This window comes from Salmo salar, chromosome 17 (assembly GCF_965601325.2).
Source record: "Salmo salar chromosome 17, fSalSal1, whole genome shotgun sequence".
NCBI lineage: Eukaryota > Metazoa > Chordata > Actinopteri > Salmoniformes > Salmonidae > Salmo > Salmo salar.
Genome location: NC_138307.1, coordinates 54,969,637 through 54,983,500, shown reverse-complemented (window position 1 = coordinate 54,983,500; position 13,864 = coordinate 54,969,637). Strand labels below are relative to the sequence as shown.

The 13,864-nt window shown below is 43.3% G+C and overlaps 1 protein-coding gene across 1 annotated transcript in view; it reads left to right on the top strand.

Moving 5' to 3' along the window:
• Positions 1–13,864, top strand: part of LOC106576170 (cadherin-like and PC-esterase domain-containing protein 1) — a 79,812-nt gene that overhangs the window by 40,204 nt on the left and 25,744 nt on the right. Inside the window, exons 11-14 of the mRNA XM_014153135.3 lie at positions 793–947; positions 2,121–2,191; positions 4,739–4,925; positions 5,652–5,829. Coding sequence (XP_014008610.2) covers positions 793–947; positions 2,121–2,191; positions 4,739–4,925; positions 5,652–5,829 — 591 coding nt within the window. The remainder of the gene's footprint in view (positions 1–792; positions 948–2,120; positions 2,192–4,738; positions 4,926–5,651; positions 5,830–13,864) is intronic.

Sequence of the window (13,864 nt, the reverse complement as noted above, 5' to 3'; positions counted from 1 at the left end):
GGAGTTCTGTCAGAGTGACCATCGGGTTCTTGGTCACCTCCCTGACCAAGGCCCTTTTCACCTGATTGCTCAGTTTGGCCTGGCGTCCAGCCCTAGGAAGAGTCTTGGTGGTTCAAAACTTATTCCATTAAAGAATGGTGTCGGCCACTGTGTTCTTGAAGACCTTCAATGATGCAGACATTTTTTGGTACCCTTCCCCAGATCTGTGCCTCGACACAATCCTGTCTCGGAGCTCTACGGACAATTCTTTCGACTTCATGGCTTGGTTTTTGCTCTGATATGCACTGGGAACTGTGGGACCTTATATAGACATCTGTGTGTGCCTTTCCAAATCATGTCCAATCAATTGAATTTACCACAGGTGGACTCCAATCAAGTTGTAGAAACATCTCAAGTATGATCAATGGAAACAGGATGCACCTGAGCTCAATTTTGAGCCTCATAGTAAAGGGTCTAAATACTTATGTAAATAAGGTTTTTCAGTTTTTTATTTGTAATACATTTGCAAACATTTCTAAACCTGTTTTCGCTTTGTCAATATGGGGTATTGTGTGTAGATTGATGAGGGGAAACATTGATATAATCCATTTTGGAATAAGGCTGTAACGTAATAAAATGTGGAAAAGGGGAAGGGGTCTGAGTACTTTCCGAATGCACTGTATAGAATATAACCAGATTAATTGAAAAGCATAATGTAATCAATGCTACAGAACACTTACAGTGGTTCCAGATTGTAATCATGTTATTTAGAGTGTCTGTATTCCCAGTAACTGAAAACCTGTCTATATCCAGCTTTATCCTGCAGCTTCTCCAGAGCGCTCTCCTATCCAAGACTTTCTGTTTCGATCGTTCCCTAGAGCAGAGGAGTCTGGGAGTGGGCGGCACTTCTCAGCATTGTTGGACAGAGTCTGTTCTCATTATACAGAGCAGAGGAACCAGACTTACAGGTGAGCACAAGCGTGCGCGTGCACACACACACACACATATACACACACACACATCAATCAGTTCACATGAGGTTCTGTTACCTTGCTCTATCCCTTTGGTGTTGTCTTACTCTCCATATATTTGGAAAGGATAGACCAAACAATTGAACAAACAAATGACTGGGCTGGGGGGAATAAAGCTTGGCTGAATTGAAGGATGTTTTTCATTCCCCAACCTCCCCTAAGCATCCCTTGATTTGGTGCATGTACGTTAGTCTGGCTGTAGCAGGAGAGAGGAGCTTCATGCCCATTCCACTCAGACTGGAACATAATTAGGTTAAATCCCTGCTTGGCTGGGTGCTGGCTCCACTGGCGGGCCCCATCCTTCCTCCCATCCTTCCCATGGCTGTGGCACAGAGCTGGGCTGCTGGCACTCAGAACACAGCCTCCCTCTGCCCTCGGGCTGGGTGGACTTCTGGTGCTGAGCACGGAGCTAGGAACATGTAGCACGTTCACGGGCAGGGAACCAGGCGAAATTATGAGCATGATGGGAAGAAAGAATGGGAGGTAGTGGAGGAATGGGGATGGTAAGGGGTAGAGGAGGGGTTGGTGATGGAAGGGTTTGGAAGAGGACTGGAAGGGGGAACAGGGTGCTGGATGTGGGAAATGGAGAAAACGGGGATGGAGGATCATTTTTTTATTTAACTTTTATTTAACTAGGAAAGTTAGTTAATAACATATTCTTATTTACAATGACGGCCTAGAGAAGAAGAAAAGGGAGAGTTTATCAGGCTAGAGAAAAAGGAGGGCGTGTCTGGAGAACAGCCAGTATAGTTGACTTTGATTGGGTGAGGGTTATAACAAGTGTTGATAATCACCTCTGGACCTCGTATAGGCCAGAAGGGAACCAATTGGAATGTTGACGCTGACCAGGAAAGTGTGTGTGTGTGTTTGATCACCATATGTGTGTTTTTACTATATCCACATTTGTGCAGTTGGTTTGTGTGAGACTGTGAATGTGCTTGAACTACTTATAAAAAGGTCCTTTTATTAGAGAGCTTAAAGTCTGTCATCACTCTTGTTTTTTTATTGCAAGGAAAGTCCTCAGAATGACTGAGTGGATGTTCCCATTAATCCCTGTTCAAATGGGACATTTATTTTCAAAATAATGACAGTCTTCCATGTTTCCCATAGGACCAACGAGGCAGAGACACAGACCGGGTGGGACCAACACTCAGGCTCCCAGGACCTCCCTGGAGACAGAGGTGAGGCACTGCTCAGGTGTAGGCTAATTGGCTGGCTCTGGAGCACCTCACCAACAGGATGCATAGAAATGGATTGGAATTAGAATGTTGTATATCTCAATGGTTTGAAGTGTGACGCTCTGAGTTCACCAGAGCTCCACACTGGGAGGCTTACTGTCTTTTTTCAGAGCAAAACTGTTTGTGGAAGGTACTACACCTAGCAGAGACCCTCTCGCTCACTCAATGTTGTCGATATACATCTAGTTTCCTTATAGGCCTATTTGGCAGGGAAACTGTTAAGCCAGCTATATAGCCTATTTCTGTTTGAGTCTTTTATTAAAGAATGTGAAACAATGTGGTTTTTGTTTGATACTTGCCATTACATCATGCATAGCTTTTCTTTATATGGCCTAAAATAAATGTGTTCATATGAGCAGAATGTTATCTATAGGTTATAGCATAACTCATCAGTTATGAAAATAAAACATTTAATGCAGAAAAAATGTATCTCGTAAAAGGCCGACATTTCAATTAAAAAAAGATTGGATGGATGGCTATGAATTGCAAGTCCAGCAATCGAATTGCAAGTCTTTCTTATGCTAATAATCCAAATATTCTGCTTAAAATAATCTTGCACTGCTACCCTCATTATTCATATTCTCAGAGGAGCAGAACAGGCAATGGAACCCGAATGTATCCTCTGTACGTGGAAAAATATCCCGGCGCATGAAAGCTACACCAACAAACTGGAACGACAGACCGCAAATAAGTCCTTCTAGAAGTGCACCAAATATGATGCTTTCGAATGCCGAGGTCGCATAACCCTCACTGACGGCATTATCTCCAAGTTAACCGAACAATTTTCATACATAAGACGCCTTTACATTAACGGGTCGATCGCAACAATTTATAACCTTTCAGACAATAAAAAAAACAGTGCCGCATCAGAAGCATCTGTACCTTTTCAGGTAGTAAAATTCTCCTCTGGCATGGAATGTTCGGTTTTGTTTCCCTGACAACAACACTGCCCGACCTAGCATATCGTGGAACTGAGAAAAATTGCTTTTATTTACCTTGGTTTCACAGTAACTTTATGCAGTTACTCCTAATATGAGCCCAATTTTCTCCCAAACGCAATACAATAGAGGCAGTATACTTGTCCACATAATTAAGCATGTATTTAATGTATAAAAAATTACATTAACTCATTTTCGACCAAATGAGCAGTTACTGCCTTTTTGCTTGGTATGGCAGAATAATGGTAGGGTAGATGTGTTGTCTTTCCACTAAAAGTCATTGTATTTAACGAACTTCAAAGTACTTTTTATGAGTGAGTGGTCTGCGCGCAGTCAGCGGAGAGGCAGGCCGCTTGCAGGGAGCTCGAGACAATTTGATTGACAGTTTTGGTTGCCTAGTGATGGACTTTAGCCCCGCTTCAAGAAGCGGCATTCCTCTACCGACAAGTATGGCCCTTCAGTGGCGCTTGAAACTATCTCCAGAGAAGGTTTCGTGGCGGCATTTAAAAAGCCATACTGTACCATTTCAGACAAACAAATGCTGTAGCTGAGGCGCTTTCAAGGCACCACACTTTATATACCCATATTAACGAATTCATATAGGCCTTGGCTACAATATTCTGCCCATATGATTAACATGTATTTCAGGCCATAAGAATATTTTTTGCCATACATGATTTAATGAAAAGCAGTAAACATACACCTCATGAACACAATCATGCAATAGTTAGCCATAGTTAACATACACAATATTGTTTCACATTCTGTAATAACAGACTCATAAACACAATCATGCAATTGGCTACAGCTGGGTTCACAGCTACCCCTCGCTTCCCAGCTTCCCTGGGAAACTTGATGTAGCCTCACGCAAAAACAAAAGAGCACAGAAGGAGTTTGCATCTGCTTCAGTGTTCGAGGTAAAATATTAAGCTGCTGCAGTGTTCGAGGTAAAATATTAATTTGGGCTGGGAGGGTGGGTAGGTGGCCCTACTGTGCCCCCTGAATCTGCAAACTGCTTGAGGTTGGCACACACCAGAGTCAATTGCCTCCACAGAAAGAGAGCGTTCTCTGGGCTTGTGTTCAACACTGTGGACCTTGTTATTAACATTCCTCTATGTGTGTATTAACATTTTTCCTCCCATTACATAATTGTGTGTTGGTGTGAATGTCTTTAACTTTAATCTCTTTGAATGGGGATAATAAGCACGTACATACACACACACACACACACACACACACACACACACACACACACACACACACACACACACACACACTGAGCATGCATGTGAACAGTATTCTGAATATCTTTGGGCTCAGACACACCAATGGCGTTTGCTGGCAGAGAGTACTTAACACCTCTGAACGTAATTTAGAGTGCGCACCAATTTTGCATGTACAGTCACATGAAAAATACAGAGGGGGGTCCCTAAAACACAGCGCGCTGAACGATCGGCAGATGAACACTAGATCCACGTACGGTGTGACGTGTGCAAGCCTTTTTATCTGTGTATAATCTGTTCTCTCTCTCTCTCCCTGTGGTATGTATCAGAGCGTTGTGTGGACCCCCACCTCAGACAACTGTACACAGACCCCCCTCTGACCCTCAGCCCCCCCTTCAGTCCCTGGGTGAAGGACTACCGTGCTGAGGTCCCCTTTGACGTGGTGACCCTACGCCTCCGCCCTGAGCCCATCAGCCCAGCCTGTCACATACACCTGGATGAGCACAGAGGACCTAGGTGAGACCCTCCCAGCCATGACCTTTCACCCTGTGAGTCACACGCTGGGCTTTCAATTGTATCCTGGGTCACATTCAGTGAGATGGTAGGTGTTAACAGTCATATAGTTACATCTCCAACAGACCCTTTCATACTGTAGGTTAAATGGATCTTGTCCTATGTTGCTTACAACTGCCCAGTCTTCAGGTCTATAATATACAGTAGATGTAAGTTAGTTCTAGCATCTGAAATCTGGGTATGTGTGTTTTCAGTCCGGGGTGTTTTGGTCAGAGGATGTTTCCATGTCATTCTGAGTTCTACTCTGTGTGATTGTAGAACTCTGTTTCTTATGTCTGCAGCTTTGATCTCGGCAGCCAATCCCTGATTAGCACCCATTAGACTCAGTAGCACTGGGGTCAGAGGATTGACCTCTGACAGACACACACACACACACACACACACACACACACACACACACACACACACACACACACACACACACACACACACACACACACACACACACACACACACACACACACCGTAAGACGGCCACACACATAGCGCTAAACGTGACATTTAGGAATGATTCTAAAATCTCCCTCAGCCCCCTGCCCTCTCCTCTCACCATCCTGTGTGTGTTTTCATCTCTTCGCTCTGTGTGTGTGTTTGTGCTTATGTGTGTTTCGTCTCCCTGGACCTCTCTGGACATTGTTTCTGAGAAGCTCTGCTTCTGTTTTTCCACAGAACGGCAAACTACCCGGTCGGCCTGGGCAACAGCATAATCAACATCCTAGTGACGGACGAGTCGGCCGCCACGGAGCCCGAGCCAGTCGTCATGACAATATACACTCTACACATGTACCGCGAGAGCCGGCCCAGCCTGCCCATGTTTGGGGAGCATGTGATGTGTGGCTTCGTGCAGGTAGGTGGTGCGGACAGGGTGTTTCTACATGCTTGTAACTCACTAACATACACTCACAGATGGACAAGCACTGTCAGAGACCTGGGCCCGTATTCACAAAGTCTCAGACTAGGAGTGCTGATAGAGGATCAGTGTTTGGTTTTAGATTATAATGAATAACTGTATATGGATAGGGGGGAACTGATCCTAGATCAGCACTCTAAGATGTGTTTTTCTTCTTTTCCATTATGAGTAAAACAAGGTAAAAATGTAAAGTTAGTGGGACTTCATTTTCCCCATCAAGTTAACCAAGAGTGACTTCCTGTCTGGGGTTCACTGACTTTACTGGAGGACCACGTCAGAGGAACACAAAATACAATTTCCCTATTATCCCTTACCATATTCAAATGAGACGCACTATTGACTTTTATAGAGCCATGGTTTCAATTCCCTGAGCATGTGAAGTGTTTCCTTTTATGAGCAATGTTGGTCTGGAACCCAACACAAGTTTCATAGCATGTAAACAAAGGAAAATCAATTCATTCGGTGGAGAAGGAACGGTGCGGTTCCTTCGTTTTTACAGCATTTGTCATGTCGGCGGTTGGGTTTCGCCGAGGGAGCCTTCGCGGCTGGTCTGTGTAAAGTTTAGTGTCGGTTACGGCCACGAATGGCGTCGGGAGGCAGTGGAGCAGCAGCCGTGTCGAGATACGGTTGGTTGATATTTCGAAGCCAGTATTTTCCAGATTACCGTTGGAATGTGGAGGAGCGGGGTCGGCGGGAGCCGTAAAGGGATTGAGAGGGTCTGATGTTCGCATGAGATCCTGTGGCAGGGGCTATATTTGAGCTTTCACACCCCAGTAAGAGTTTGGGATTTGGGATGTGGTTCAGGACACTCTGTCTCCCCCTCACCTGACCCCCCCCCCCCCCCCCCTCACACTAGTCTCCAAACCTCCCTCCCTATCTCATAATGCATCTTGGGTATGAGGGGGGCGGTGTCCCGGGGCGGGGCAGGGTTGATGGAGCGGACCCTTAGCTGACCAATCAATGCAGGGATATGAGCCGTTAAGAGGAGGAGCATTTCTGGAGATTTCAGATTTGAGACATTACAGTGATAGAAACAGTAGGAGACAGTGGGGTAAGTTGAGTCAATTATTTACATTCAGCATCACTCGGTAAAGGGAAATATAGTATTATTTCTAACAATATCTACATAGATTTTAGGATGTTGTTTATCCCTGGAAATAATAAGAATTCATGTTAACATTACAGTTTTGAAAACATAGCTTGTCCCCAAAAAGTGGTCTCTTGGTACAACTTATGGGGTAAATTGAGCCGCGGGGCAGGGTAAATTAAATCTCTGTACTGAATCACAATCACTTTGTCTTTTAATAATTTTAACCATCTTTTAACACACCTAAAAAACACGTTTAACCTAGGCCCTGGTGTTACCTCATATCCCAGCGATAATGCCTTCCATTACAAGAAAATATGTAAATGTGCTCTACTTGCCATTGGCTCAACCATTGGCTCAACTGACCCCATGGCCATTGGCTCAACTTACCCCATGGCCATTGGCTCAACTGACCCCATGGCCATTGGCTCAACTTACCCTATGGCAAACATTTGGACTATATTAGCCCACACAGATACAAGGATGCACTTTCATGCTAGGTTTAGGACCTCATATTGAAGCTTATAGAGACCCAAACTGATGTGTAGAACAATCTTAAAATGATCTACTTTGGCTTAAATAAAAGCGTCATGGAACTTCTAACATGGTAAATTATTTTGATTTGGTGAAAATCTTCTTTTTTTTACCTAACTTGCTTACCTCTTTTTCCATGTGGTTTTTCCCTTCAGACTCCATGAAATGATGACCTCTTCCTAAATATTTGGTGAAATGATTAACTTTGTGTATGGTTTCCTAGAAACAAGGGTGGCTCAATTTACCCCTTTGGCTCAATTTACCCCACTCTCCACTATGATGCTTCAAACACGCGTACATACTTACACACACGGGCAACCACTTCTGACCCTCATCTGGACACACACATACTATATAAATACACACACACACAGCTCATAACAGCTCCTGATGGTTCTCCCCTGCTGGTAGTGTGAGGGCTGTGGTTATTATGGTCCATTGGGAAGAGCTGACTGTCTCCCAAATTGTTATTGTGGTCACCGAGCAGTCCTCACATCCCAGCAGGCATAAACCATCCTTTCCCATAGAACATGTCGTCCTGTTTTTGATCTGAAGCGAACGAGAGAAAAGAGGAAAAACATACTGAATCCTTGGCAAATTGTTCACACAGCACAGCCACCAATAATTTCCTGGTGCTATTTGCTGTAGGCCTGTGAGATTAATGTTAATTATGTGTCTAACTGTCACTAATTCCTCATCAGTGTTGGTAAACATCTGACCTGTTTCCTACTTTCTCTCTACTTTCTTTCTTTCTTTCTTTCTTTCTTTCTTTCTTTCTTTCTTTCTTTCTTTCTTTCTATATCTCTCCTTCTTTCTCTCTCTCTCTCTCATTGACACATGCACATCCTCACACTGGTTATATATAGGATAGAATGTGTCCCTTTGTAATTGTGTATGTGTGTGGCTGGTATGCCAGCTTTGTGTCCTTGGTGATGGGAGTGTTACTATGGTTGTCCTCCCCATGCTTCCTCAGGGTTACTACAAGGGGTCTGGGTCTGCGCAAACACTGTGTGAACTGTCCTACATTGTCCACTGTACCTCATTCGGAGGGCCTACTGTCTGGACCTCTGGCAGTCTCTATGGGGGTACCACAGGGTTCAATTCTTGGGCCAACTCTTTTCTCTGTATACATAAATGATGTCGCTCTTGCTGCTGGTGAATCTCTGATCCACCTCTACGCAGACGACACCATTCTGTACACTTCTGGCCCTTCTTTGGACACTGTGTTAACAACCCTCCAGACGAGCTTCAATGCCATTCAACTCTCCTTCCGTGGTCTCCAACTGCTCCTAAACACAAGTAAAACTAAATGCATGCTCTTCAACCGATCGCTGCCTGCACCTGCCCGCCTGTCCAGCATCACTTCTCTGGACGGTTCTAACTTAGAATTTGTGGACAACTACAAATACCTAGGTGTCTGGTTAGACTGTAAACTCTCCTTCCAGACTCACATCAATCATCTCCAATCCAAAGTGAAATCTCGAATTGGCTTCCTATTTCGCAACAAAGCATCCTTCACTCATGCTGCCAAACATACCCTCGTAAAACTGACCATCCTACCAATCCTCGACTTCGGCGATGTCATTTACAAAATAGCTTCCAATACCCTACTCAACAAGCTGGATGCAGTCTATCACAGTGCCATCCGTTTTGTCACCAAAGCCCCATATACTACCCACCACTGCGACCTGTACGCTCTCGTTGGCTGGCCTTCGCTTCATAATCGTCGCCAAACACATTGGCTCCAGGTCATCTACAAGACCCTGCTAGGTAAAGTCCCCCCTTATCTCCGCTCACTGGTCACCATAGCAGCACCCACCTGTAGCACGCGCTCCAGCAGGTATATCTCTCTGGTCACCCCTAAAGCCAACTCCTCCTTTGGTCGTCTCTCCTTCCAGTTCTCTGCTGCCAATGACTGGAACGAACTACAAAAATCTCTGAAACTGGAAACACTTATCTCCCTCACTAGCTTTAAGCACCAGCTGTCAGAGCAGCTCACAGATCACTGCACCTGTACATAGCCCATCTATAATTTAGCCCAAACTACTACCTCTTCCCCTACTGTATTTATTTATTTTATTTATTTTGCTCCTTTGCACCATATTATTTATATTTTATCTCTGAACTTTCTTCAAACTACAAATCTACCATTCCAGTGTTTTTCTTGCTATACTTTATTTATTTTGCCACCATGGCATTTTTTTGCCTTTACCTCCCTTATCTCACATCATTTGCTCACATTGTATATAGTCTTATTTTTATTTTTTTTTCTTCTACTGCATCATTGATTGTATGTTGTTTTACTCCATGTGTAACTCTGTGTTTTTGTATGTTGTCGAACTGCTTTGCTTTATCTTGGCCAGGTCGCAATTGTAAATGAGAACTTGTTCTCAACTTGCCTACCTGGTTAAATAAAGGTGAAATAAATAAATAAAAATTCTAACTCATTGATCATACCCCACCACAGCTGATACACTCACTTAAACACATATGCACACCCACACAGCTGGTGACCCCTTCGGTGGGGGGTGGGGGGGGTAAAGGTTACAGGTGTTTTACTCGTCTTGGGAACAAGGACGTTGCGGAGGAATAGACACACACCCTTCGTCCTCCTTTCATATCAGTGCAAGGTGATACTGCTGGGTGTAGGCGTATGATGGGTTGGGGTCACAGGGGTGTGTGTGTGTGTGTGTGTGTGTGTGTGTGTGTGTGTGTGTGTGTGTGTGTGTGTGTGTGTGTGTGTGTGTGTGTGTGTGTGTGTGTGTGTGTGTGTGTGTGTGTGTGTGTGTGTGTGTGTGTGTGTGTGTGTGTGTGTGTGTGTGTGTGTGTGTGTGTGTGTGTGTGTGTCAAGAGCATTCCATTCGCCAATACACCCAGTCCCAACTCAGCCTCTAGCACGTCTGAGAGTAACCCCTCCTGGCTGATGGACTGATAGGATGGTGGTTGTGATTCCCTTTAGGCAAAGTCAAAAAAGATGACATTCATTACGATGACGCTTATTATCATATCTAATGTGGATATTACAGTCATCTCCGAAATTATTGGCACCATTGATAAAGATCAGCAAAAAATACTATGTATAATACCATGTATAAAAGCTATAGTGAATGCTCAAAAACATTTGGGATTAATATTTTATAGTATTATTTTATAGTAATAATACTAATAATACTATTATTTTATAATAATACCACTTTCCAGTGGTTTTAAACGTATTAATTATTGTCCTAATAGTGGTAAATAAATACAGTTGAAGTCAGAAGTTTACATACACCTTAGCCAAATACATTTAAACTCAGTTTTTCACAATTCCTGACATTTAATCCTAGTAAAAATTCCCTGTTTTAGTTCAGTTAGGATCACCACTTTATGTTTAAGAATGTGAAATGGCAGACTAATAGTAGAGAGAATGATTTATTTCAGCTTTTATTTCGTTCATCACATTCCCAGTGGGTCAGAAGTTTACATACACTCAATTATTACTTGGTAGCGTTGCCTTTAAATGGTTTAACTTGGGTCAAATGTTTCGGGTAGCCTTCCACATGCTTCCTACAATAAGTTGGGTGAATTTTGGCCCATTCCTTCTGACAGGGCTGGTGTAACTGAGTCAGGTTTGTAGGCCTCCTTGCTCGCACACGCTTTTTCAGTTCTGCCCACAAATTTTCTATAGGATTGAGGTCAGGGCTTTGTGATGGCCACTCCAAAACCTTGACTTTGTTGTCCTTAGGCCATTTTGCCACAACTTTGGAATTATGCTTGGGGTCATTGTCCATTTGAAAGACCCATCTGCGACCAAGCTTTAACTTCCTGACTGATGTCTTGAGATGTTGCTTCAATATATCCACATCATTTTCCTGCCTCATGATGCCATCTATTTTGTGAAGTGCACCAGTCCTTCCTGCAGCAAAGCAGTTGCATGTGCAGTTGCAAACCGTAGTCTGGCTTTTTTTATGGCGGTTTTGGAGCAGTGCCTTCTTCCTTGCTGAGCGGCCTTTCAGGTTATGCCGATATAGGACTCGTTTCACTGTGGATATAGATACTTTTGTACCTGTTTCCTCCAGCATCGTCACAAGGTCCTTTGCTGTTGTTTTTGGATTTATTTGCACTTTTCGCACCAAAGTACGTTTGTCTCTAAGAGACAGAACGCGTCTCCTTCCTGAGCGGTATGATGGCTGAGTGGTCCCATGGTGTTTATACTTGCGTACTATTGTTTGTACAGATGAATTTGGTACCTTCAGGCGTTTGGAAATTGCTCCCAAGGATGAACCAGACTTGTGGAGGTCTGCAAAAACAATTCTGAGGTCTTGGCTGATTTCTTTTGATTTTCCCATGATGTCAAGCAAAGAGGCACTGAGTTTGAAGGTAGGCCTTGAAATACATCCACAGGTACACCTCCAATTGACCCAAATGATGGCAATTAGCCTATCAGAAGCTTCTAAAGCCATGACACCATTTTCTGGAATTTTCCAAGCTGTTTAAAGGCACAGCCAACTTAGTGTATGTAAACTTCTGACCCACTGGAATTGTGATATAATGAAATATAAGTGAAATAATCTGTCTGTAAACAATTGTTGGAAAAATTACTTGTGTCATGCACAAAGTAGATGTCCTAACCGACTTGCCAAAACTATAGTTTGTTAACAAGACATTTGTGGAGTGGATGAAAAATTCGTTTTAATGACTTCAACCTAAGTGTATGTAAACTTCCGACTTCAACTGTAGCTATTTTTGTACCCATTGACTGATTTATGAACCATGGTGATGGATTACAAATTGATTTTATTTGAGTTTTACCTCATTTTTATACCCCAGTGAAACAGGAAGCCATGGAAGGCCACAATACAGTTCCTTAAACTGAGATGATCTTTACAATTTTTTAAAATAAAATAAATAAAACATGTATTTATAATAATCTTCAGGAATTCTTTTTTGAGAATTTGTTTTATTACTTTTTAAACAAAATCCTTTACTCTGAGCAATTGGATTGGTATAAAATAATATACTTCTCTAATTTTCCAAAGTGTGTGTTTTTTAGCGTTCATTATAGCTCAGTATTTTAATCACAACCACCGTCCAATTCCTCTATCTCATCCATCAGCCACCAGTCAGGAAGGGGTTACTCTCAGACATGCTAGAAGCAGATTTGGGACATGCTGCTGACCCACATCACACATCCAACCCTGTGACCCCAACCCATCATACTCCTACACCCAGCTGTATCACCTTGCACTGACATGAAAGGAGGACGAAGGGTGTGGGTCAACATGGGTGCCATTTTTTTCCCGAACATATAATATAGCTCCGTGTTTGTATGATTTATTTTTTGCTCATCTTTATCAAGGGTGCCAATAATTTAGGAGGTGACTGAATATGAATGGAAGGTGAGCTACAGTAAGTTCCCTCTCTCTGTCATATAGGACACTCCATTTGGATAGAGGTTCAGAAGCTCCTAGAACCCCTTCCTCCCTGTATCCCCTCTATTCCGCCCTCATCCCTCCATTCCTCTCATCCTTCATGTGATGGAGTATTCTCAGCATCCTGCCTGGGCAGACCGCTTGATCTGTCTGCGTGACTTAAGACCTCTGTCTATCTGTGTTATGATGATTTGATTTGTCTCACTATATCAACAAAGATGGCTAGTACCCCAGCTTTCTCTCTCTCTCTCGCTCTCTCTCTCGCTCTTGCTCTCTCTCTCTCTCTCTCTCTCTCTCTCTCTCTCATTACTCAACTTACTTCTGCTCTTGGCTCCCTTTACTATAAGGCCACTACAAGCTCATGCTATGCCAGAGGGACTTTAGCAAGCGATAGCATCTCCCCCTTGAAGTGCAGTCTGAAATAATTATATTTCCACAGCATTTGATGGGCATTCTTGGTGCATGAATGTGACACGCAGACATAACCACATTTCAGGGCCTGTCTAGCATAGCAAATTGTTTGATCTGAAACACAACTTTACATTGCTCCTCCTGATCCGCTTGGCTTAGTGAGAATTAATTTATTTGCCGTTTAGAAGTGAAGGAATCTAATTGTCATATGCACACACACACACACACATATTCATGCTCAGACATATATTCACAAATCAGGCAAACAGTTTCACACCACCACCACACCCCCTCATGTACGCCATGATGTGGAAACCATTAAGAGATCAGAGAGGAGAGTGGCAAAGTGGCAAAGGAGAGGAATTATTTTAATGCCGGAGCACGTTCCCATATCCCTCATTCTCTCCCAGTCCCCCTGGCCCCACCCTCTCTAATATCACCATACAGCCCCTCTCTTTATTTATTTTGAAACACAGGTTAGGGACTCTCCAAATCAAAGTGACCTGAATGCATCACCTGTTAATTA